We start from the raw sequence: 26,944 nt of genomic DNA, 5'->3' as shown, positions 1-26,944 counted from the left end.
TTTATATATATGTTTTAATCTGTAGTGTATGCTTCGTGTTCGTATGGTTGTCTAGAAAATAATATAGAAAAAAAATTTTGAGACACACCCAGGCTCACACCTTCAGCACAGCGCTACACGCTGATAACTGAAATAACTGAAATAACCGCAAAATTGCAAATTTGCTATTATTTCAGCTTTATTTACATAGTGCTGTTGACAGTGAACATTGTCACCAAGCTAGTTTACAAAATAAAATAAAAAAATAAAAAAATCAAAGTGTGAAGGAATAGCTTTAAATTATGAAGATCAGATTGTTTATGTAAATACGGTCAGCATTTTCGTCAAATAAGATTAAAATATATAAATTATAATGAAAACATCATAGTTCTCAATAACTAAACACTACACCTTACTTACTAAACCCTGTTCACTACACCCCACTCACTACAGCCTATTTACTAAACCCCATTCACTACACCCTACTCATTATACCCTATTCACTACACCCTATTAACCAAACCCTACTCACTACACCCTATTCACTACACCCTACTTACCACACCCCACTCACTACAGCCTATTTACTAAACCCCATTCACTACACCCTACTCATTATACCCTATTCACTACACCCTATTAACCAAACCCTACTCACTACACCCTATTCACTACACCCTACTTACCACACCCCACTCACTACAGCCTATTTACTAAACCCCATTCACTACACCCTACTCATTATACCCTATTCACTACACCCTATTCACCAAACCATACTCACTACACCCTATTCACTACACCCTACTCACTACACCCCAGTCACTACAGCCTATTTACTAAACCCCATTGACTACACCCTACTCACTACACCCTATTCACCAAACTTTACTCACTACACCCCATTCACTACACCTTACTACACCCTATTCACTACACCCTATTCACTACACCCAACTCACTACACCCCATTTACTACACCTTACTAGACCCTATTCACTACACCCTATTCACTACACCCTACTCACCACACCCCACTCACTACAGCCTATTTACTGAACACCATTCACTACACCCTACTCACTACACCCTATTCACTACACCCTATTCACCAAACCATACTCACTACACCCTATTCACTACACCCTACTCACTACACCCCAGTCACTACAGCCTATTTACTAAACCCCATTCACTACACCCTATTCACTACACCCTATTCACCAAACCCTACTCACTACAGCCTATTCACTACACCCTACTCACTACACCCCACTCACTACAGCCTATTTACTACACCCTATTCACTAAACCCTATTTACCAAACCCTACTCACGACACCCTATTCACTACACCCTACTCACTACACCCCACTCACTACAGCCTATTTACTAAACTCCATTCACTACACCCTACTCACTACACCCTACTCACTACACCTTACTACGCTCTAGTCACTACACCCTACTCACTAAACCCTGTTCACTACACCTTATTTGCTAAACCCTATTCACTAAACCCTACGTACCACACCCTACTCACTACATCCTATTCATCAAACCCTACTCACTACACCCTATTTACTAAACCCTATTTACTACACCCTATTCACTACACCTTACTACACCCTATTCACCAAACCCTACTCACTACACCTTATTCACTAAACCCTACGCACTACACCTTACTACACTCTATTTACTGTACTCTATTTACTGTACCCTATTCACTACACCCTACGCACTACACCTTACTACAATCTATCTACTATACCCTATATACAACACCCTACTAAGAAAAAACTAAATTAATAATTAAATTACTTAAGTTGTGTTTCCACATTGCGTCACCTATACATACTCTATACACCACACTCTATATACTCTGTACGGTATAGCATTTTAAAGCTGCGCTGATCTCCCCCAGATTATCACCTGCATTATCAAAGTAGGGTTTGGCTTTTTATCTCCTCTTCTCTTCTTTAGTGTACAGTTTGGGACTGGGACTCAAACGGTAAGCACGACTTTATTGGAGAATTTCAGACGACTTTCAAAGAGTTGAAGACAGCTATGGATGGAAAACAGGTTAGTGGTACTGGACAGGTAGGGTAACACACATGCACACACACACATCAATTTCTGACTTTGTTCTTTAAGGGTTGTGTTGAGAAGTAGCTTTCGTGTTTCTGCAAGTGTGTGTGTGTGTGTGTGTGTGTGTGTTACCACAGCTGAAAAAATTATGATACTGTAGTGCATGAATGTATAGCTTTTCACCGGTGTTGCCTTTCATGAAAGAGAGAAAGAGAAAGAGAGAGAGAGAGAGAGCTCCTGTGGAAGACTCTTGTTACTCTCTGGGGGTGATGAAGCAGATTCTTCTCTCATTTGAACCAAACGAGTGCACAGACATGCAATAACTTACGTTCAATGTAAAATCCAGCCATTATTATATCAAATATGTGACTGGTTTTGGGTGATGTGATGCCCCTGTGACACTCAGATGAAGCAGGAAGAATTTTATTCTAATAATCATATCACTTTCTGCTGTGTTAGTTATTTACATTTCATTTATTCATATCTGTGATGCTCTGGAAATATTTGTCTTATTAATTAATTAGTGGAACTTAATATTGACTGTATGTTGATTACTTTTTTATCGAAGCAGCCTCATCTGAGCTACTCACTGAGCTCTCTAGCCACAAATCCCCAGCCACACAGACACACACAGACACACACACAGACACACACAGACACACACACACACACACACACACACACACACACACACAGTATACACAGCCTTCCTAGAAGAGTGAAGGGCATATTATAACAGCAAACAGGAGGAATAAATAGGTGTCACGGCCAACCTGGGGTGCACATACTTTTGATCATATGAGGCTACAATGGGAACAGACTCACACACTGGTCAGGTAGAGACCAGAGGATGACTGTGCTGTCTGAGTGATATCTACTCAGCTACACACACACACACACACACACACACACACACACAATGTGATGAGGATTGGGACTAAACAGCTGTGTGTCCATGAGAAAACGAATGGTTATGACTATAACCTCTGTTCCCTGAAGGAGAGGAACGAGGTACAACACATATAGTATGGGATATCACGCCCTCTCGTGTCCTGGCTGAAGCCACCTTTATTCACGCCGTAAAGGCAGGCAAACCTGTGGTGACGTAGGTGTAGCCCCGCCTACACCTATAAACCATCGTCGCCACGGTTAACCCTCAGTTCGATAGCCGCTCTTCGCCGAGCGTAACTATGAGGCGGGGCAGCAATGTGTTGTACCTCGTTCCTCTCCTTCAGGGAACAGAGGTTATAGTCATAACCATTCGTTCCCTTTCAGTCGATTCACTCGGTACAACACATATAGTATGGGACATATATTCACGCCCCGCCGAGTATCTATCAAAGTTAGTCACAAGAACCCTGATAGCTACTCTACTGCATCATGGACCCCGCAGAGAGGACACAATGAGCCACCGAGGGGGCCGTTATATCAAGTCGGTAGAACCGGACAAAAGTGTGTGGTGAGGACCAACTGGCTGCCGCGCAAATCTCACCCACAGACATTCCTTTGAACAGAGCCCATGATGTTGCCATAGCTCTCGTTGAATGTGCTTTCACACCCAAAGGGAATGGGACACTCTTGCTACTATAAGCTAGTGTAATAGCCTCCACAATCCAATGGGAAAGCCGCTGTTTAGACAGCGCTTTACCCTTTACTGGACTGGCAAAGCAGATAAACAGTTGATCACATAAGCGCATATCTACTGTACGGTCCATGTACACCCGTAGTGCACGTACGGGGCACGAATTATGCAATTTTCTCTGCTCATCAGAAGCAAAAGGAGGAGGAAAAAAGCTATAAAGGTCAAAGACCATAGAGCTATAATCAGTGGAGACGACCTTCGGTACATAGGCCGCGTTCGGCCGTAGAGTAACCTTTAACCCATTAGCAGCAAACTGCGTACAGGATGGATGCACGGACAAAGCGTGGAGATCGCCCACTCGTTTAGCAGACGCTAAAGCAAGAAGAAGTGCCGTCTTATATGAAAGAATTTTCATATCTATAGACTCAACTGGCTCAAAAGGAGGACCACAGAGGGCCTTAAGCACTAACAATAAATCCCAAGACGGAACACTGGACCTCGTAGTGGGTCGCAGACGTCGCACTCCCTTTAAAAATCGTACTGCCAGCGGATGAGCCCCTGGTGACACTCCGTCAAAACCAACATGACAGGCTGATATAGCCGCCAAGTACACTTTAATAGTAGAGAAGGAAAGGCCTTTCTCTAATAGTTCTTGTAGAAAAGACAAAATCTCCACCATGGAGCACTGAAATGGAAGAACATTATGTTCTTGACACCATTGCTCAAATGCTCGCCACTTGTAAGCATATAAACCTCTAGTAGACGAGGCCCGAGCACTTTGGATTGTCTCAATCACATTCGGGGGAAGCCCTTTTGCTAACAAATTGGACCTTTCAACAGGTAAGCGTGCAAGTTCCACAGCTCGGGACGCGGGTGCACTACCTCTCCCCCTGCCTGAGACAGAAGGTCCCTGAGGAGAGGAAGTTTCCATGGTTCTGCTGCTAGCAGGCTGACTATCTCTGCGTACCACAACTTCGCCGGCCAATGAGGTGCCACCAGGATTAGTGACAGGCCCTGCTGACGTACCCTCTCTGTGACAGGCAGAATCAGTTCTACCGGAGGGAAAGCATACAATAGAGCTGGGGGCCATGAGTGTGCCAGCGCATCGATCCCCAGTGGGGCATTGCGATCTGTTATGGAGAAGAATAGTGGGCAGTGAGCATTTTCTTTGGATGCAAAAAGATCCACTGCTGCCCTGCCGAAGCGCTCCCAGATCTGAGCTACCACCCATGGGTGTAATCTCCATTCCCTCACAAGCGGGCCCCCTCTGGATAGAAGGTCCGCCCCCAAATTCAGGTGCCCTGGAATGTGAGTGGCCCTGAGTGACAGAAGATGAACACTGGACCATAGCAATAGAGAATGAGATAGTTTCAGCAGGGGAAGTGAACGAGTCCCCCCTTGTCTGTTTATATACGACACCACTGTTGTATTGTCTGTCCTGATCAGAACATGATGGCCTGTTAGAGCCAGACGAAAATGTCTCAGGGCTAAGAACACTGCTAACAGCTCCAAATAGTTGATGTGAAGCCTGCGTTGTTCCTGTGACCACGCCCCCCTGACCGCGGAGCCGTCGCACAGAGCGCCCCAGCCGCTGAGGGAGGCATCTGTTGACACCACTTTGCGAAACGATACCCTGCCTATCGGAGAGCCCTGATGTAATAGCCTGGGTTCCCTCCAGGGCAGAAGGGCTGACATGCATGACGGTGTCACCGTCAGCCTCCTGTTGAGGTGGCGCGCCGCACATAGGCGGTGAGAGCGCACCCAGCGCTGAAACGCACGCATGTTCAACAGCCCGAGAGGCACCACAGTGATCATAGACGCCATCATTCCCATTAGTTGTAAAAACACTCGGAAACGAAGTTTGTGTTGCAACTGAAACAGAGCAAGGCAGCGCTGAAACGCGGCTATTCTGTGCTCTGAGAGACGTGCTCGGCTGGTAACGGAGCATATCTCCAGACCCAGGAATGAACACTGTTGACTCGGAGTCAGTGAGCTTTTCTGCATATTTACTGAGAACCCTAAAGTCTGAATTTGAGACAGAACTAGTGCTGTCTGTTTCTCTGCCTGCTCGCTTGAGCTCGCTATTAGTGCCCAGTCGTCTAAATAGGCTAATATGCGAATGCCTTTTTCCCGAAGAGGAAACAGCGCCGCCTTGGCGCACTTCGTGAACGTTCGGGGAGCTAGTGACAGGCCGAACGGCAGCACTAGGTACTCGTAGGCCACGCCCTCGAATGCAAACCTCAGAAACTTTCTGTGGCGCGGAAAGATCGCTATATGAAAATAAGCATCTGTGAGATCGATCGTAGTGAACCAATCTCCCGGGCCTATTGCATTTAGCAGTTGCCTCAGGGTAAGCATTTTGAACTTGTACGTTCTTAGAAACGTGTTCAATATTCTCAGATCCAAAATAGGACGCAGTCCTCCCCCCCTCTTCGGAACGACAAAATACCGGCTGTACCAACCTGAGTTCGCTTCCGAAGGAGGCACCACTTGAATCGCCCTTTTGCTCAGAAGAGAATTTATCTCTTCCCGAAGCACCACTGCGGCGGTGTCCGACACCTCGGTGTTGATTATGGAAGAGAAGCGCGGTGGCTTTATGCGAAACTGTAGTCGGTATCCCATAGCGACTGTGTTTTGCACCCATGTCGAGACTGCGCATGCGCGCCATTCGAGAACGTGGGACGCCAACCGGCCCGCATTGATTTCTGAAAGGGGTCTGCTGCCCCCTGGCGTTCCGCCAGAGTGCAGCCTCATCGATGGCACTGGGCTGTTTTGTTTTGCAACATTGTAAACAGGAAAACTCTTTATTGGTTTTAATAATGTAACATTCACATGGTTTACAAAATGCACCATTTTTGGGGCAATCACACTGTAAACATCGAGGGTACTTGCTGTAAGTCCCTGAGAACTTTTTAACACGCCCCAACTGGGGTTCATAACTCGAACATAAACACTTGTGCGTGAGGGCGGGGGATTGTGCTTGGGAGACTGTGTTAGGGAAGTGCAGCGCCGTTTGGGACTGATTTCCTGAACATAACGTAGCGGCCTCTTGGGCGGCATTGAGAGAGGAGAAACAGTGTCTCCCTGCTGCCAGAGCTCCTCTCTCTTTAAAATCTGAGCTAGGAGGAGTGAGGATTCTTCCTCCTAGTCGCTGAATCCTTTCGGACGCCTGGTGGGGGGCCCATACCCCAGGCCAACTGCCGTGGGTTTTGCCTGGGAGGCTGTTGCTTCACCGGTCGAGAGCTCGAGCTAGCTGCCGGCGGTGGTCTCTTATGAGGTGGTCGCGGAGTGGTCATACTTCGAGCCTGTTTGGGCTTCACCTCTCGTCGCGGAATGATGTCTCGCAACGCTTCGGCCTGTTTCTTTCTGAAGTCAAACTTTGCCTGAATGGCATCGAGTGACTGGCCGAACAAACCCTCAGCAGACAGCGGTTCGTCCAAGTAGACAGCCCTGTCTCTATCTGGAATGTCAGAGAGCGTGAGCCATAAATGCCTCTGTGCTACCACTGCGCTCGCCATCCCTCTCCCGAGGGAAAGAGCCGCACAACGAGACATACGCAAAATGTAGTCTGTCGCTGTCCTGACCTCGTTAAGCAGCGCACAGAACGGGCTTTCCTGAGGCACCAGTGAGCCGAGCTCTGCCAAACACATTGCCTGATTTGTTTGAAGCAGCGTAGCGGAGTTGAGCGCACGAGCAGTGCCCGCTTGAGCGCGGTAAATCTTCTCCAGCTGGGCAGAGGAGAATCTACAATGTTTAGACGGAAGGAGAGTAGGGCCAGACACTCCATGATTATGCGAGGGTGCCAAATAAGCAGCCAAAGATGGCTCCATTGGCGGTGGGCTAACTAGTCCTGCCTTCTCAGCTCCGTCTAATTCCAAATATTGTCCGTAACCGGGCACTGATACACGGGTCGACAGCGGCTTGCTCCATGGCGACGTTAACTCGCCGACAAAGTCGGGAAACATGGGCAAGCAGTTCTTAACTGTTGTCGGTTCAGGAGGAAGAAAAAATCCCGCGAACCTTGACGGTTTCTGAGCCGGCTGCGGGGAGGGCCACTCCACCTCCAGCTACGCAGTAGCAGCGGAGCTCTGAGCAGGCGGCAAAATTTCATGCTCGTCCTCCGACAAGCCCTGTATCTCTAGGCCGATGTCGAGCACGTCATCGTCCTCGAAAGCATGCTGCTCGGTGCCTGGCTGCTGGCCAGCGCTGTAGGAGAGCCCACGGTCCTCCGACCCCTCGAGATACTCCATCTGGTCCGCCCAGCTAAGTGCGGGGACTTCTGACGGAAATTCCTCGTCAGCAGACACAGGCGAAGCTGGGACTGCTGATTCGGAAAGGAGGGGGTCCTGCTGAGCGACTGTATTTCTCCCCAGGGTCCTTTCCACGAACGTGACCCGTCTTTCCAGCGTTGAACGCCGGAGCTGGCGACAAAGCGCACATGACTCTGGCTCAGCTAGAGCTCTCCTAGCATGGAGAATCCCCAGACAGACGGGGCACGCTTCGTGCTGGTCCTTCTCATGCAAGGAGAAACCGCACTCCTGAGGACAGGGGCGAACAGCGGACCTCTTCTTAGCTACATTAGCTTCCATGCTCATACTAGCTAGCGCTGTTAGCACAGCTAAACAGAAGCCAACTAACTGAGATGTCGCTAATGTTCTGACTGACAGAGAACTTAAAAGTCAGCGCCCCGCGGGTAGACGACTCACCAAAATGAGGCTGTTGTCGCTAACGCCAACAAGAGCAGTTAAGCTGATTTTAAGCGCAGTCTTGTAACGTAAAACATAGAGTTTACTAGCAGCACCTAGAAAACTCTACAGAAAAGGTGTTCACAGCGAGGTGAAGAGCGTAAGAACTGAGGGTCAACCGTGGCGACGATGGTTTATAGGTGTAGGCGGGGCTACACCTACGTCACCACAGGTTTGCCTGCCTTTACGGCGTGAATAAAGGTGGCTTCAGCCAGGACACGAGAGGGCGTGATATCCCATACTATATGTGTTGTACCGAGTGAATCGACTGAAAGGGAACCACTCACTGCAACATCTGCACGGCCAGAAATCAGCATCCTGACTGTAAGAGATCGCATGATGGCAGTTGTGTCCACACACACTCACTCTCTCTCTCACACACACACACACACACACACACACATCCACACACATACACTCATCCACACACACACACACACACACACACACACTCATCCACAAACACTCACTCATCCACACACACTCATCCACGCACACACACACACTTATCCAAACACACACACACACACACACACTTATCCAAACACTCATCCACACACACACACACTCATTCACACACACTCATCCACACACACTCACTCATCCACACAGACACACACACACACACACACACACACACACACACACTCATTCACAAACACTCACTCATCCACACACACTCATCCACGCACACACACACACACACACACACACACACACACACACACACACACTTATCCAAACACACACACACACACACACACACACACACACACACACACACACACAAACACACACACTTATCCAAACACTCATCCACACACACATGCACACTCATCCACACACACACACACACACACACACACTCATGGTGCTGTCTAACGTGTGAATGGTCCCACAAAGAAGAGGAGCGAGTGCTCGAGGTTGGATGGAGAACGGGTCCCTGCCTGCATGGTGGTCTCTGATTGGTCAGAAAGTTTACAATCCAGAAACAAACGGATGTCTTTAGATGTCTTTTAGTCCTAAGCACTGTCTTATTTTACACAGTACCAGGATGTAAAGTCTAAACTCACACACCAGTCTAATGAGACACGACTGTGTTGGTTCTTATCTTTGTGTTGTTCCTCACCTGCAGCTTCAGTGGGAATGCATCAACCCCAAGTACCAAGTGAAAAAGAAGAATTACAGGAACTCTGGTGTGGTGATGCTGACTCAGTGTAAGGTGAAGAAGCTGTGTGTGTGTGTATGTGTGTGTGTGTGTGTGTGTGTGTGTGTGTGTGTGTGTGTGTGTGTTTATCATGTCCTTTGTCGCACGGACACACTGGCTATACTTGCTCATGGGGAAACTGTATAGAAACCCGAATACTTAGGGAACATTCCTCCCGTGTCTCCGGAGATCGCTGTATTTTTCTGTAACTCTTACTTTGTTTGCTTGCAGGTGATAAAGATGCACTCCTTCCTGGATTACATAATGGGAGGATGTCAGATCCAGTTTACAGTAAGTGACTCGAGGCTCTCAGATCTCAGAAACGTTCAGATCCTAATCAACTTCATCCAGCAGCAGCACGAAAAAATACTAATCAATGAGTTCAACACAAAACAACTGTAAACTCCTCAGTTAAAGAATTCAGATTAATAATAAAAGTGTGTGTTGAGGTGTAGTTCCTGGTGGCCATGTTTGTAGATTATGATGCATTCTGTGATTTATAGTTCAGTGTTGATTCACACTTTTATGTGACATAATGGTCGTTTATTTGTATAAAAACAGTTTATTATTAAGATAAATACTCTAGCTAAACAGTAAGCTTTTGCGTTGAACACACAGACACCCGTCCAGTACATCCAGTCCAGATGTGGAAGCTGCTGTGCCGCGGGGTTTTCATTGCCTGTACTTGTCTGTAGGTGGCGATTGATTTTACCGCGTCAAACGGCGACCCGCGTAACAGCTGTTCCCTTCACTACATCCACCCGTACCAGCCCAATGAGTACCTCAAGGCCCTGGTGGCTGTGGGGGAGATCTGTCAGGATTACGACAGGTAACTCTGCTTATAACACACACACACGCACACACACACACACCCACACACACACACACACACACACTCAAGTGTATCACTCAAGCACTAAGCCAATTATACTCGACCCTTACCAATGTCACACATCCGCACATTTCTCACACCGTATCTTATTAATCTCGCTATCTTCAGCCTTTAATCCTCCCTCCTGTAATTCCAGTGATAAAATGTTTCCAGCATTCGGCTTCGGAGCACAGATCCCACCTGACTTCAAGGTAAGCCGTCTCCTCCTCCACCCGCAGACCAGTCACACAGCCCTGTCTCAAAATAGTGTAAAATGTGTAAAAACCTATAATTCCTTGCCACTTGTAAGCCAAAATAACGCTTAATAATCTCAGACAGAAAGCTACAGGGTCAGGCAGAAGACGTCCACACAGGACAAAGTCATGAGACATGACAGAGTCAATGAAAGACCTGGTTTAGACTCACTCTGTCTCAAATCTGCACAACAAATATTGGATGAGGACTTCATAATAGGGGTTGTGTAAATGATACGTAGCCATGACAACCAGTTAGTGACTCTGGTGGATGTGGGAGTTTGCAGTGCATCAGCTGGACATTTTGAGGATCATTTATTAGACTGTCCACTGGCTCGACAGCAGCACAGATCACTCTCAGGAACTGAATAAACACATTCTGCATATGTGATGTACATAGTGTGTGTGTGTGTGTGTGTGTGTGTGTGTGTTTAATTCTTGTCTCTGTCTTGCAAATTATATGTCCGCCCATGTGCCCATGTGTATTTCTGTTAAACACTGAATAAGCACTTGTTTTTTAATGGTTAAAAATCATGCATATGTTCTGCCAATAAGTCTAAGTCTGGCTCTGTGGCCGGTTTAATCAAATCCATGGGACTGGGTTATGACCAGTTATTAAATATCGAAAGAATAAACTGAACCCTTAACTTTACGGAGTTAACGGAGGAGGAGGAAGCGCAACTAAGAAATGGGATCACTGAGAACGCAGGGTAAAAAAAATCAACAGTTAAAATAGAGCTGATTTTATTTAATAGTGAAAGTAAGAGCATTTACACACAAACACACACTATGATATGAGGATTGGGACTAAACAGCTGTGTGTCCATAAGAAAACCACTTGTTAGTGAGACTCATCAGAAACAAAAACATTTAAATTTGCTAGGAAGCAGAAAGACTGTGTCTCGATGGCGTGTCTTGGGTTTATGTGGCATAAATACAGGAGGCAGAGTAGACGATTCAAGATGTTTATTTTAATGAAAATCAACACAAAAAACTTCAATGAACTTCTTCTAGAGCACTTTACTTGTAGAAACACACAAATCATTACCAAACAACCATAACAAATGCTACACGCCAAACAGAACTAAAACAGGTTGTTTATAAGGTTCCGCTAATCAGTCTCCTCGGTTCAGGTGCATGCTCTCTTCACCTGCCCGAGGTGCCTTATGGGAAATGAAGTTCACATTCATTAAACTACAACTTAAACAAACGTAGTCCTTGGGCGTTAGGCGCCCTCTAGAGGTTAACCCTTACAGACTGGACTTTAGAGTGATAAAAAAGGTCATGTGACCTGATGAGTTAAGACTGACCCTATTCCAGAGTGATGGGCGTGTCAAGGTAAGAAGGGAAGGACATGAAGCGATGCTCCCATCATGCATAGTGTCCACTGTACAAGCCTCTGGAGACAGTGTTATGATCTGGGGTTGATCAGTTACTCAGGTATAGACTCAGTAACGTTATGGGGCAATAAAATGAAGACAGCTGACCACCTGAAAGTACTGATTCACCAGAGAATCACATCTATGGAGATTAAATTCCCTGATGACACACGAGATATTCTAGGTCTCAGATCATTAGTCCCTTAGTCCCTGACCTTAACCGTGGTGAGAGTCTCAGGGACGTGCTGGAAGACTTTACGGAGTGGTTCAGAGAGTTGTAATGTTCTCTGCATGGAGGATTGGGGGTTTACAGTCTTAGCTCTAGATTTGATCAATAACAGATCAACACGATGTACACTGAGTCTCTGTAAGTCCAGTGAAAATGTTCCTCAGAGGTGATGTTATTTCTACTTATATTTCTTCTTTTTTGAATTACATTGAGTCATTTATGCAATTTTTTTTTCCTTTTCAGGTCTCTCATGATTTTGCTGTAAACTTTGATGAGGACAACCCGGAGTGTGCTGGTAAGTGCGTGTGTGTGTGTGTGTGTGTGTGTGTGTGTGTGTGTGAAAGCCTCCTGAGTCGAATGCTAGTTGATGTAAGATGTTAGGATTCCACACTAATCTCTAAGTGTGAAGTGAACATGTCACACACTGGTGTAGCTGCTCGGTATCACACACCCAGTGATATAGAGATCTGATTTCTCTCAGACATTTGAACGCCTTGTTTGTACCATTTTACCCGCTCCTAACTTGTTTTATCACCGTGGGTGATAAAACACGCTCACTGTTGATGCTAAGCAGATAATAATCAGACACCTCTCTCCTTCTTCTCCTCCACTCGTTCTGCTCTCAGCCTACATGTAGACCAGACGAGCTTACAGGTAGCTTACAGGTACACGATACACTCCTGATCTCTCCTCTCTCACTCTGTGTGGTTTTATTACAGCCTTTTGTCAGAACACCGTGGAACTCCATGCCACCCGCTGGCACCCATTAGCTGGTTGGCGCTACACTGCTCTGTGTGTTATTGCTCAGTAACTCACCTAGGTGCCATGACAAAGGCCCTCCTGAGTTTCTCTATTGTATATCTGTCATACCCAATGATTTCACATGCTCGAGCTAAATGTAAAATTCCACACAGAAGACATGCGCTGAAGATCATCTCAGTTATTGAAATAAAGAGGTTTTGTAAAGGTCGCATGACTCACGCGGGGACTCGGCACAGCCTGTGGCATGAAAAGTTTCGTCTGAAAGACAGTTAAGATCATTAAAAGATTTTAATTAAAAAAAATTACAGACACTAAAACATAAAAGGGCATGAAACTGTATTTAGCAAACATGTTTCTTTTTTATCTGATAAAAATATAAATGTGTACGCATATTTACAAAAAAACAAGCATAGATCGGGCGATAAGAAACATTAAATATTATAAAACATGCTGTTATATGATCCTAACTGAAAATTATTTTTTTTTACCCAGAGGTGAGAGACTTTTTAGCACTGATACCATGTTTAGCACCAATACGGGTCCAACAGCTCCTGTATATATCATTTTAAGTTTTACTTTTTAAATAGAGTTGTACATTACTAAACCCGGCTCTTTATTTTCCTTATTTATTAAATTATTTGCTTATTCAGCTCTTATTTTACACATGTTGCACTTATAAGAGCCCTGACGCAGGGCTTTAGAGGGGGAAGTTGTGAGAGTGCTTATGATACGCACGGGAAGACCTTTCCGTTTGGAGATAGCGTGGGATTATTAATTAATGAACTCAAAAAGAAACGAAAGAAAACTGAAAACACACAATAAACAGAGCTCCGCCATCTGTGCGAGAATGTACGGGCCTCTGGAAAACAAAAATAAAACTTACATCCTCTCGGGACGTTCACCCTTACAGAGGATTTATGAGAGAGAATTCTTTGTGCTTTGCAGAACTTAGACTAAGAGTGCACACTGAACTGAGACGTGCCGCTCTCTCGCTCTCTCTCTCTCTCTCTCTCTCATTAATTACTTTGTTTGTTTTTTATAACTTTATTCCTTAGTAAACTAAATGAAGGTGACCTTAGTGGTTAGCACTGTCCCCTTGCACCTCCACGGTCCGGGTTTGGTTCCCGCCCAGGTTTAATGCATGGAGTTTGCATGTTCTTCTGGTGCTTGGTGGGATTCCTCCTGGTACTCTGGTTTCTCGCACAGTTGACATGCAAATTAGACTAATTGGCATTCCCAAATTGCCTTTAGTGTGTGTGTGTGTGTGTGTACCCTACAATGGATTGTCAAAGTCCAAATCCCAAAGTCTCCTGAGATAGGCTCTGCCCCCCGCGACCCTATATATAGGATAAAGCAGTTTACACAACAGCAATAAGCAAAACAATTATTGAAACCTGTATTTTCTGTTTATTCACTTATTTCGAAGATCTTAAATGATTAAGTCCGACTATTTATCAGGCTATCAAAGAGACTAGGCACATTACTCAGGAGAACTCTGTGAGTAGGCGTGTCTCTGTGAACCCGCTCACAGACCTTTGGACCCTGTGTCATGAGCGTGTCAGAAACAAGCTGATCTTGGCATACGTAATAAATCTCATCATCTACAGAAGGTTATCCCCAGATCATAGAAGCACAGTTACACCTGTAAGAGACATTTTTTTCAGGTATTCAAGGTGTCGTGGAAGCCTATCAGAACTGTCTGCCTAAGATCCAGCTCTATGGTCCCACTAACATCGCACCGATCATCCAGAAAGTAGCCAACTCTGCTTCTGAGGAGATGCACACCAAGGAGGCCATGGTGTGTAGCTATCTGTTCTCATGGTTTCACTTTATCATTTTATCTAGAGAGCATTAGAGTTGAAATAAGACAATTATAATGACCAATTTAGTCTTAGTTCAATATTACTGTAAACCATATAGGAATCAAAAACCATTTTAACCACTGCTCAATCTCAGAGGATGTAATCAGACTAATTAATCTAATCAGAGTGATATTATCATGGGTACCTCTCTGTCTACATTGCAGTTGTGTTTCTGTGTACTTGTCTTCATCAGTTTGAGAGGTTTCCTTTCCCTCCGTTGTCTACTGAACTGTTGTTCTTAAATTTCTGGATAAAAACCAGTGAGCATAAAAAAGTACTGACTGCGATCCACTTCCTCTTTTTCTCTCACTAGGAATATTTCATTCTGCTGATCCTGACAGATGGTGTTATAACGGACATGGCTGACACGCGGGAGGCCATCGTCCACGCCTCCCACCTCCCCATGTCCGTTATCATCGTAGGCATAGGCAACGCCGACTTCAGTGACATGCAGATGCTAGATGGTGATGATGGCATCCTGCGCTCGCCTAAAGGAGAACCTGTCCTCAGAGACATTGTCCAGTTCGTCCCCTTCCGGAACTTCAAACATGTGAGTATAGGCACTGCAAATTCCTTTCTGAGAAATAATGAAAAAGGTTAAAGTGTGTTTATTAAACAAATATATTTGCATCAATTTTAATAATGGTGCACAGGAAAAAAATGGAAAAAAGAGGGGACAGGGCAGTAATAAATAACCTGAAAAGAATTATTATGTGATATAAATACTACTAATAGTAAGTATTAAATAAGTACAGTAATTCCACAACATATGAATGAGTTCCATTCCAAAAGTAAGTCCAGTTTATGCGTAAGTTTAACAAACATTGTGTAGGTACCAGGAACTAACACAATTGGCTATACACAGTATTAAACTAACATGGTCCATGATCTTGTCCTTGTTCATTAGAATTGTGCCAATGGTTGAACACTCACTCACTCATCTTCTATACCGCTTTATCCTATATTTAGGGTCGTGGGGGCGGAGCCTATCCCAGGAGACTTAGGGCACGAGGCAGGGTACACCCTGGACAGGGTGCCAATCCATCCCAGGGCACACACACATACTCACACCCACACACTACGGGCAATTTGGGAACGCCAATTAGCCTAACCTACAGATCTTTGGACTGTGGGAGGAAACCAGAGTACCCGGAGGAAACCACCAAGCACGGGGAAAACATGCAAACTCCATGCACACAGAGGTGGGAATCGAGCCTGGCCGGGAATCAAACCCAGACCCTGGAAGTGCAAGGCAACAGTGCTAACCACTATACTACCATGCCAGTGGCTTCATCGCTGCTGCTTTTATGCTTGCATCCAGGCATCCTGGGATGCACGCTGCATGCATGTGACAATACCCACATATGTGATCTAACTTCCGCGATAAAACATGCAAATGGTTGTTTATATCTTTGAAAGTTTGTAACTCAAATGATCATATGCAGAGAACTTTTTTAAGTAATAATAAGTTTTCATAAAAAATAAATAATTGTTTAAGCTTTCGCCTCAGCACAGGTATATTATGTACAGTATCTGTGCAGCTAAGAATGCTAATAAGCTAACACTTGAAGTGACCGCAAGCAAAAAAAATTTATTAATAAGAATTAACATGAACGCAAAGACACTCCCAATTGTTTCTGCAGCAGCAGGTCAGTGTGTTTATTAAGTTTAAATTGGCTCTCATGCATGGTTCAGGCTAAAGCCAGCATTAGTAGCATCCATGCAAGCACACACACACACACACACACAGATAAGGAGAAACAGGGCTAGTAAAGGCCACTAAACCCCAAACGCATGCCTTCCAGGTCAAGTAAACTATAAAGCAGGTAAATTACACCTGTGAAATGCTGAGAATTAACTAGTGTAATGGGTTTGACACACGGAGTGAAAACACAAGAACCAGGTTTCACAAGCATAAACAGTGTTAAACATATGCATTCTTAAGTGAGTTATGCTCTGTAGCAGAACAGTGGCTTTGGTGGCGCCTAGGTGAGTGACACAGGTCCACGGTTTATAGCTCATTAAAAGCAGAGTCCTTTGGGTCCCAGTGAGCCGGACCGAGCAGGTAAGATAAAGACGTACAGAGCAAGTGGCACGAGGCAGGCAGAGGCAGTGAAGCGCACACGAGAGCGCAAGGCAGGAAGCCTTCTTCATGGCATAACGTGATTGTATTGTGTGGAAACTTGCAGTAAGAGGAACCAACAAATTCAAGGCTTAGTGTTCTTAGCTTTTGCCAGCTATTGTAAAGGAGCAATGGTCTGTTAGCAATGTAAAGTGCCACCCTTCTAGGTAGTAACCAAACTCATCTATTGCCCAATTAATGGCAAGAGCCTTCCTCTCTACTGTCGCATAATTTCATTCTGCGGACAAGTTTCCTACTCATGTAAAAGTTTAGATGTTTTTCACCATCAAACGCCTGAGACAAGTCCGTGTGGACCAGAAATGGGCAAATGAAATCAGGCTTCCGGAGGACGGGGAAACTGGTGAGGTTATTTGAATGCTGCATCTTCTTTGTGCATCCAGCACACCTTTTCCACAAGGCAATAATAATTAGCAAGCCCCAAAAAGGCATGTACCAGTTTTTTTGTTGTGGGTTGTGGGTAGGACTCGACTGTCTCCATCTTATTCTCCTGCGGCTTTAGCAGGGTGCGTTCAGGTACTGACCTCAGTCAGCCACAAGTGACACTTTTGGGAGTCCGCCTTCCACAACTTGAGATCCTGACAGGACAGGATCGCTGCCCGGAAATTTGTACGGTTGCACGGGCAGATCATACGTGCACTTTTGCTCCATCTACGCTTTTTGCATGTGCTGTTTGACAATGGGGAAAACTTTATTAATGTTTTGCTGTAATTCCTTAATATATTCAATGCATGACCGGTATGGTTGAAGACTGCTCCTCCCAGGCTTTTTTCGCCACTTCCAGCCGTCAGCTTGGCCACTGGCCGAAGAGGAGTTCAAAAGGCAAGTTTAGGCATTTGGCAGACGCTCTTATCCAGAGCGACTTACAAAAAGTGCTTTAAAGTTAACATCATTGGATACATACTTACACTGGGTTAACAACTAAGTGCCATTAGTCCAACACAACTGGGGGTGGGGGACGGACTAATTCAAGTACTGGAGAAACAGATGCGTCTTGAGTCGTCATTTAAAGATAGTCAAAGTCTCAGCTGTGCGGACATCTAGAGGAAGTTCATTCCACCACCTAGGTGCCAGAACAAAAAAGAGCCTGGATGAATGCCGCCCTCGATCCCTGAAAGATGGTGGAAGGGGCGAGCAGTGCTGGAGGATCGGAGGGAACGTGGTGCAGTGCGTGGTGTGGTTAGAACAGAGAGGTAAGTGGGTGCTGGGCCATTTTTAGCTTTGTAGGCAAGCATCAGCGTTTTGAATTTAATGCGGGCAGCTATAGGAAGCCAGTGCAGGGAGCGGAGGAGTGGTGTGGTGTGGGAGAACTTGGGAAGGTTAAAAACGAGATGTGCTGCTGCATTCTGGATCAGTTCCAAAGGACGAATCGTGGACAGAGGCAGGCCTGCCAGGAGTGAGTTGCAGTAGTCCAGTCTTGAAATAACAAGGGACTGAACAAGCACCTGAGTAGCCTGTGAAGAAAGAAATGGGCGAATTCTTCTGATATTGTAAAGAAGAAATCTACAAGAGCGAGTAAGGTTAGCGATGTGTGGGGTGTGTGAGTCACAAGGGATAAACAACAGTTCTGTTTTACTGAGATTGAGCTTTAGCTGATGAGCAGCCATCCAGGATGAGATGTCTGCCAAACATGCTGAGATCCAGGTGGAAACCTGAGTGTCAGAGGGAGGAAAGGAGAGAGTAAGTTGGGTGTCATCTGCATAACAATGGTATGAAAACCCATGCAATGATATGACCTTACCAAGAGACCGTGTATAGAGGGAGAACAGAAGAGAACCAAGTACTGAGCTCTGCGGGACACCAGTAGAGCGTCTACGTGGGGCAGATGTAGATCCCCTCCATGTTACCTCATATGACCTATCTTCTAGGTAAGAAGAAAACCATTGCCACGCTGTTCCACAAATTCCAAGGCTTGTAAGAATAGATAATAGAATCTTGTGGTTCACCGTGTCAAATGCAGCTGACAGGTCCAGGAGGATGAGGACAGATGATAGTTTAGCAGATCTAGCAGCATGGAGCTTCTCAGTGACTGACAGAAGGGCAGTCTCTGTAGAATGTGCCACTTTGAATCCAGATTGGTTGGGATCATTAAGGTTGTTCTGTGAGAGATAAAGAGACATTTGGTTATAAACAGTCCTTTCAAGAATTTTGGAAATAAAAGAGAGAAGTGATACCGGGCGATAATTGTTAACTTCTGATGGGTCCAGGCAGGGTTTCTTGAGGATGGGACTAACCCTTGCCTTCCTAAAAGCAGCAGGAACATGACCAGATGATATGGAATGGTTGATGATGGTTGTGGTGAAGGGAAGAAGGTCTTGTGAGATGGCCTGAAGCATTGCGGAAGGGATTGGGTCTAATGAACAGGTGGTGGGGTTAGGTGACGAGATGATCTGCTGAACCTCATCAGATGACAGGTTGGAGAATTCTGCTAAGGGAGGGAAGAGAAGGTCCGGAGGTTCTGCCGTAGGAGTTTGGTTGGGAGCGAAGGACTGGCGGATTGCTGCAATCTTCCCATCGTAGAATGTGGCAAAATCGTCAGCAGTCAGAGAGGAAGGGGCAGGAGGAGTCGGTGGGTTGAGTAGTGAGGAGAAAATGTTGTGGAGTTTGCCAGAATCATGTGCAGCGGCTTCCAGCTTTTCTCTGATTTTCGAGAGAGCAGTAGAATTGCATGAATCAGAGAGGGGCACCTCCAGAGCCGAACAGTGGTGTCTGGTGTCACAGAAGCCAAAGCCTGCAGACCTTGTGCACTCTAGGAGTGCTTGCTGTTGAATGGTAATTTTAAGAAGCTGTCCCAGATATTCATTGGTGGGACCATTATGGGCTCATTTTTCTGTTCCATGTGCCTGCGTTCTCCACCAGTTAAAAATACAGGTAACCGTGTAAGCAAAGAAAGGTGTTGGCATGGCCTTTTTATAGGTCACTGGTGACGGGAGAATGACCACTGTTTATTGTGCTCCAGGTCATGTGCCCGGGATGACTGGTTTGAGCGAGAATTAATGTGTGAGCAATGGCTGAAAGCCCGCCATCACACTACCTAGCTTTGGTTTAATTAGTATAACATAAATTAGACCATAGCCATGCTACTCACTATTAATAGCTTGTAAATTAATTATATAATCAGTGATTTAGGACTGCAGACATCTTTGATAAAATAGTTTTTAAAAAATTAGTGGAATGGCACTGTTACCTTGCACCTCAACGGTCTGGGTTCGATTCACCTCTCGGGGTCTGTGTGCATGGCGTTTGCATCATCTCCCCATGCTTGATGGGTTTTTCACGGGTGCTCCGGTTTCCTCCCACAGTCCAAAGAAATACAGATTATGCTAATTGGCGTTCTCAACTTGCATGTAATTTATGAAAGTGTGTGTGTGTATCTGCATGTGTTTGCCCTGTGATGGATTGGCGCCCTGTCCAGGGTCTATCCCATGTCTCCGCTTCCACTATCGGGTAGCAAATAACTGTTATAAAGTATAAATGAATGAATGAATGGGTCAGTTTTCAATTCCAAATCAGTTCCAACTTTTGAAATTACTCCTTTTTTTGACTAATTATTTACAAATGTTAAAGGCTCTAAAATGGTAATTGTTTTATTTTATTTAGTTTTTGCAAAAAATACAGTCTGCTTTATCTTACTCGCTCTCATAGCGTTTTCCTGTACAGGGAGGCCTGGAGCCTATCCTAGGGAATTTGAAGCACACCACTTTCCTGGGTTTTTTCATCTCACCCCATTGACCCGCAGAAGCTAGAGGTTGTGCCTCTAGCTTCATTGGCCCCTACCCAAGACCCTTAAACAACTTCAACGGTTTCTCGGGTTTGCGAACTTCTATCGTCGCTTTATCCGGGACTACAGTACCGTTGCTGCGCCCCCTAACCGCCCTGACCCATCCCTCATCTCTCCCTTTCCACCTCAACCCTTCTGCCATCTCGCCTTTCAGAGCCCTTGCCACCGTTTTACTACCGCTCCCATTCTTCTTCATCCTGACGTCAGTAAACCATTCGTTGTGGAGGTGGATGCTTCAGATGTGGGCGCTGGAGCTGTTCTCTCCCAACAAGGTCCAGATCACAAACTACACCCATGTAGTTTCTTTTCCAAAAAATTTGACCCATTCAGCAGCGATACAGGTTAGGGGACCACGAGCTGCTGGCCATAAAGTGGGCTTTGGAGGAATAGCGTCACTGGCTCCAGAGAGACATTCACCATCTGTACAGACCATCAAAACTTTATCACCATCAGGAACCTGAAGCAGCTGAATCCCCTACAGGCGCAGTGGGCGTTGTTTTTTAAGAATTATAATTTCCATCTCTCATACCGCCCAGGATCCAAAAACACCAAAGCTGATGCTCTCTCTCGGCAACTCAAGCTGGATTCCTCCCGGGTGGAGCCCGCGCCTGTTTTTCCTTCTTCCAAGATCATCACACCACTCCAACTAGACTTGGAAACAAGGGTCCGCCAGGCGCAGACCACAGAAACCGAACTGGCAGGTGTGCTGCCTAGGCGACTCTACGTACCCGACACCATGAGATCCGAGGTTCTCCAGTGGGGCCACTCCTCCCCCCTCTCAGGACATCCAGGCACAAGACGCACCCTTCAGTTCTTCCAGCGAGACTTCTGGTGGCCATCTATAGCTAGGGACGTCAAAGAGTTCGTCCAGGCGTGTCCAGTGTGCGCCAGGGCCAAAGACACTAACCAACCCACGCTGGAAGACCTTCAACCCCTTCCAGTTCCCCGTCGACCCTGGACGCATATTGCGGTCGACTTTGTTGTGGGCCTGCTGGTGTCCGAAAGAAAAGATACCATCATGACCATCGTCGATCGGTTCTCTAAGGCCGTGCACCTGGTAGCCCTCACCGGACTCCCATCAGCCAAACGTACAGCCGAGCTGATATTAAATTCAAATTCAAATTTTATTTGTCACATACACAGTCATACACACAGTACGAAATGTAGTGAAATGCTTATACGACTGCCAGTGACCCTAAAAGAGAATTAAAGCTTATAATAAGAAATAAATATGAATAAAAGAAATAAGATAGAAAAATTAAATAGAAAAAATTAAATTAAACTAGGAAAAATAGAACTAAAAATAAAAATAGAAATATGCTGTACATGAAAAATAGAAATATACTGTACAAATTGAAATATACTGTACTGTACAAGAGCATTTAAGGAATTGAGAAATTTTTGTAAGAAAGATGGTGTGCAAATATGCATAGAACAAAGTGACTTTGTGCAAAGGTTATTAAAGTGTCTTTGTGCACTGGTCCAAGATGTAAACATAACCATGTAATGTAGATGTAAAGGTAGGTGTGCAAAGTTATTTAAGTGTCTTTGTGCAATGGTCCAGGATGTAAATGTAAACATGTAGTGTAGATATGCAGGTAGGTGTGCGTGGAATTGTCCATAGTGTCCATGGACGTAAAAAGATTGATTGATTGATCAATTGTGAAAAGATTGTGTTAGTTCTGCATAGTGGTGTGGTTGAGAGACCTTATCGCCTGCGGGAAGAAGCTCCTCCTCAGGCTCCCTGTGTTGGCCTTCAGGGAGCGGAATCGCGTCCCAGACCGCAACAGAGTAAACAGTCCGTTGTTGGGGTGGCTGAGGATCTTCCTGGCCTTGGTCAAGCACCGCTTGCTGTAGATCGAGTGCAGATCAGGGAGCTCGGTGCGGATGATGGGCTCAGCTGATCGCACTACCCTCTGTAGAGCTCGTCTGTCCTGCATGGTGCTGTTCCCAAACCAGGTCGTGATGTTTCCCGTCAGGATGCTCTCTATGGTGCAGGAGTAGAAATTCCTGAGCACCTTGGAGGGCAGTCTAAAGTCTCTCAAGCATCTGAGATGGTAGAGACGCTGCCGGGCCTTTTTCACCACGGTGTTGATGTGACAGGACCATGACAGGTCCTGCGTGATGTGAACACCGAGGTATCTGAAGCTGTCCACTCTCTCCACTGGGCTCCTGTTGATGACGGGGGTCTGGTAGTTCCTCACCTGCTTTGTACTGAAGTCCACTATCAGCTCCTTTGTCTTGCTGACGTTCAGGAGGAGATTGTTTCTCTGGCACCAGTTCTCCAGATTTCCAACCTCCTCCAGGTAGGCCGTCTCATCGTTGTTGGTGATCAGGCCCACCACGACAGTGTCGTCAGCAAACTTGATGACGGTGATGGAGTTGGTAGTGGCCACGCAGTCATAGGTGTACAGAGAGTACAGCAGGGGGCTCAGAACACAACCCTGGGGGGCTCCAGTGCTAAGAGTGAGGGAGGCTGAGATATGTCCGCCCATCTTTACTGCCTGTGGTCTGCCAGTCAGAAAATTGGAGATCCACTGACACATGGATGAGCTGAGTCCCAGGTGCTCCAGCTTGGTGGTAAGTGTGGAGGGAATTATGGTATTAAATACAGAGCTGTAGTCGATGAAGAGCATTTTCACATAATTCCCCCTCCGAGTGTCCAGGTGAGTGAGAGATGTATGGAGGAGATGACAGATTGCATCGTCCGTGGAATGGTTTGGACGATAAGCGAACTGTAGTGGGTCCAGTGTGTCTGGTAGTGAAGAAATGATGAAGTCTCTGACCAGGCGCTCAAAGCACTTCATCACTACTGAGGTGAGGGAAGCAGGAGGTTTCTTTGGGACAGGAACAATGATGGACTCTTTGAAGCATGTGGGGATCACCGACTGAGATAAAGAGATGTTGAATATCTCAGTGAACACAGGTGCTAGCTGGTCAGCGCAGGCTCTGAGAATACGGCCTGTGATGCCGTCTGGTCCTGCTGCTTTCCTGGTGTTCACTCTCTTGAAGGCTCTCCTCACGTCGTGCTCGGTGATGATGAACGCGCTGGCAGTGACTTCCTTGTTTGCAGCCGTTTGCGCCGCTAGCATTAGCATCGCTAGCGTCTTTAGCTGCAGCCTCGAAGCGAGCGTAGAAAGTGTTTAGCTCGTCTGCCAGAGACACGTCTGCGTTCATCATACCGGTTGTTGGTGTTTTATAATCCGTAATTGTCCTTAATCCCTGCCACAGGCTCCTAGAGTCACTCTGTTGGAGTTGTGACTCTAGTTTTCTCTTTCACCGCCTTCCGGACGCTGTATGACGCAGCCTTGTATGGTTCCCCCGACGCGAGTCCCGTGTTGTAGGCAGCGGTGCGAGATCTCAAAGCGTCGCGAATGGTTTTATCCACCCACGGCTTCTGGTTGGGAAACGTTCGAATAGTCTTTTTTTCCACGGTATCATCCGCTAGTTTCAGCTAGTTTCCGCTAGCGCGCGACCTCCCTCTAAACCGGAACTTCCTGTTTCAGCCTTTGTTTGTATTTTGGCATGAGGAAGATGTCGGCGTGGTCGGATTTACCAAACGGTGGACAAGATTGTGCCTTGTAACCCTCCTTGACAGTTGTATAACAATGATCCAGTGTCCTTTTGCCCCTGGTGGGGCAGGTGATGTGCTAATAAAAGTTCGGCGCTGCGCATTTGAGGTTGGCACTGTTAAAGTCCCAGAGCATGTCGTCCGACTGCATTGCTTCCCCAAGGACATCGTCTCGGACAGAGGGCCCCAGTTTACTGCCAAATTCTGGAAGGCTTTCTGCCGTCTGATCGATTCCACCTGCAGTCTATCATCGGGATACCACCCACAGACTACCGGTCAGACAGAGCAGGCCAACCAACAACTGGAGCGCTATCACCTTTCGGATAAACCCAGTCACCTACTGGCTCCAGCTGCCTGCGGTGCTTCAGATCCATCCAGTATTTCACATCTCCCAACTGAAACCCTTCACTACCTCTCCCATGGTTCCACCCCTGCATCATCGACGGTGGTCCCGCCTACACTGTGCGTCAGGTCCTCGAGTCGCGCTCTCGGAGCATAGGCACCCAGTACCTGGTTGATTGGGAAGGCTTCGGCCCTGAAACACGGTCTTGGATTCCGGCCCGAACCAGGAAGTATAAGAGGAGTAAACAAACCACGACTTATCGCTCAGTCATTAAGTTTGCCCATGTCGGTCCACCCTGTTCGTCTACCAATTCGTGAGTACTTACTTTCTTTGGTTTTGCTTTCTGATTTGAGTGTGTTATAGGACGCGGGTTAAATTTGTGTTTTTTTTCCTTGCTCCCCTTCCGAGTCCTTAGACCAAGTCGCGTGTTTATCCTGCCTACTCGCTGGCTTCCACGTTTGGGTTTACCAACCACGCTAAAAAGGGCTAACCGCTAAAGCTAAGTATTCTGGTCACTTCAGGTTATTGTTCATTGACAGTCATAACACAAGACAGAAATCACCTACACACTTTACACAGCGTTTCAGGGATTATTAAATATTTTATATAACTACAGCAGCTTGAAACAAATCAGACAATAAACATTAGTGCTGTTCAGCTAAGTCTAATTAAAAATCACGATGCCCGAGAATCTAATCAAATCGACGGTCTGGCTCTGGCTCATTGCTCGAACTGGGTGTGTGTGTAAACTGATTTATAAGCGTGTGTTTCCCCTAAGAGTAATAATCATAATTATTATACGATTATAATCAAACGAGCCACTTAAACAATCAGACGCAGACATGTGACAAACGCTGCTGAGTTTTCCTCTGTCCCTGGAGGACAGTGCTGCTTTCTGGTGTATCAGAGTGCTGTGGTGTGTTTATCTGTGTTTAATTGAATGTGGCATGTCATTAAAAGCAGAACCACCACACCATGGCACTTTCTGGATGCAAACCTACTTAGGCAGACAGTGTGCGTCCTCGGTTTGTCCGAGCCCATTTATCAGCGAGCGCGTGTGCTGAATAATCCCTGCTCTCGACTCCTCCACTTCCTCTTGTGGTTCTCTACTTAGTGGTGTGAGTTCTTGTCGGTGGGACTTTTTTTCTAACTTTAAAATCCCGAAGCAGCAGGATTTTGTGTTTGTGTTTGTGTGTGTGTGTGTGTGTAGTGGTGTACAGGCCTGGAGGGTTCAGGTCAACTCACACATATCAAACAATTTATTAATACTGCAGAACTCCTAATTGTATGTGTGCGTGTATGTGTGTGTGTGTGTGTGCCTGTGCCTGCACACATACTTCGCAATGCACGCACCTTTATTTTTAGCCTGTTCCTGCCGCATATCGCGTCTCAATCTACCTGTTCTGCAGACAGAGCGAAATGAGAGCGCCACCTACCCCATTTCACCTTCTTGAGAACAATGTCGAGTGTGAGGTTTCAGTTCTTCACTGCTCTCGTCACTTCCACAGGCGTCTCCTGCAGCGCTGGCTAAAAGCGTGCTGGCCGAGGTGCCCAATCAGGTGGTGGATTACTACAACAGCAAAGGCATCAAGCCCAAGTGTCTGTCGGACTACGAGTCTTCCAGAGCCTTCAGTCCCTAAATACACACACACACACCACACACACACACACACACACACACACAGACACAGCATACTATTATTATTATTATTATTATTATTATTATTATTATTAATAACATAAAAAATGTTTAGAAATGTATTATTTATTAAACGGTTATAATTGTGTCTTTTTTTACTGTCTTTGAATTTTTTTTTGTATTTATATCTAAATGAAGCTACATGGAATATAATTAATACATGCTTATGAATTTCCTTTTCATTGTACAAAATGTGTATATTATTATTATTATTACTATAATTAATATAAAAATGTTTAAATGTGTTCTGTATAAAACTGTTATAATTGTTGTATCTATATTTATTAAAGTTTTTGAATTTATTTATTTTCTGTATTTATATCTAACTTGCGTCAGAAGCTACATAGAATATAATTACCACGTGCTCATGAGGTTTTTTATATATTTTGTATATTATTATTATTAATATTATAGCCAATTTCTTATGTGTTCACATATTTGTTTATTTAT

At 45.6% G+C, this 26,944-nt stretch overlaps 1 protein-coding gene across 2 annotated transcripts in view; it reads left to right on the top strand.

Annotated features, from left to right (window-relative positions):
- cpne4b (copine IVb) overlaps positions 1–26,461 on the top strand; it is a 55,216-nt gene extending 28,755 nt beyond the window's left edge. For both annotated transcript variants that reach the window (XM_053491849.1, XM_053491850.1), the window contains 9 exons: positions 1,965–2,063; positions 9,532–9,618; positions 9,835–9,894; positions 10,299–10,432; positions 10,632–10,686; positions 12,580–12,631; positions 14,763–14,896; positions 15,274–15,510; positions 26,304–26,461. In XM_053491849.1, the coding sequence (XP_053347824.1) occupies positions 1,965–2,063; positions 9,532–9,618; positions 9,835–9,894; positions 10,299–10,432; positions 10,632–10,686; positions 12,580–12,631; positions 14,763–14,896; positions 15,274–15,510; positions 26,304–26,435 (990 nt within the window). In that variant the 3' untranslated portion in view covers positions 26,436–26,461. The remainder of the gene's footprint in view (positions 1–1,964; positions 2,064–9,531; positions 9,619–9,834; positions 9,895–10,298; positions 10,433–10,631; positions 10,687–12,579; positions 12,632–14,762; positions 14,897–15,273; positions 15,511–26,303) is intronic.
- Positions 26,462–26,944: the final 483 nt, after the last annotated feature.

This window comes from Clarias gariepinus, chromosome 3, assembly GCF_024256425.1.
Source record: "Clarias gariepinus isolate MV-2021 ecotype Netherlands chromosome 3, CGAR_prim_01v2, whole genome shotgun sequence".
Taxonomy (NCBI): Eukaryota; Metazoa; Chordata; class Actinopteri; order Siluriformes; family Clariidae; genus Clarias; species Clarias gariepinus.
The sequence above is the reverse complement of the archived record's forward strand: the minus strand, read 5'-3'. Positions and strand labels throughout refer to the sequence as shown.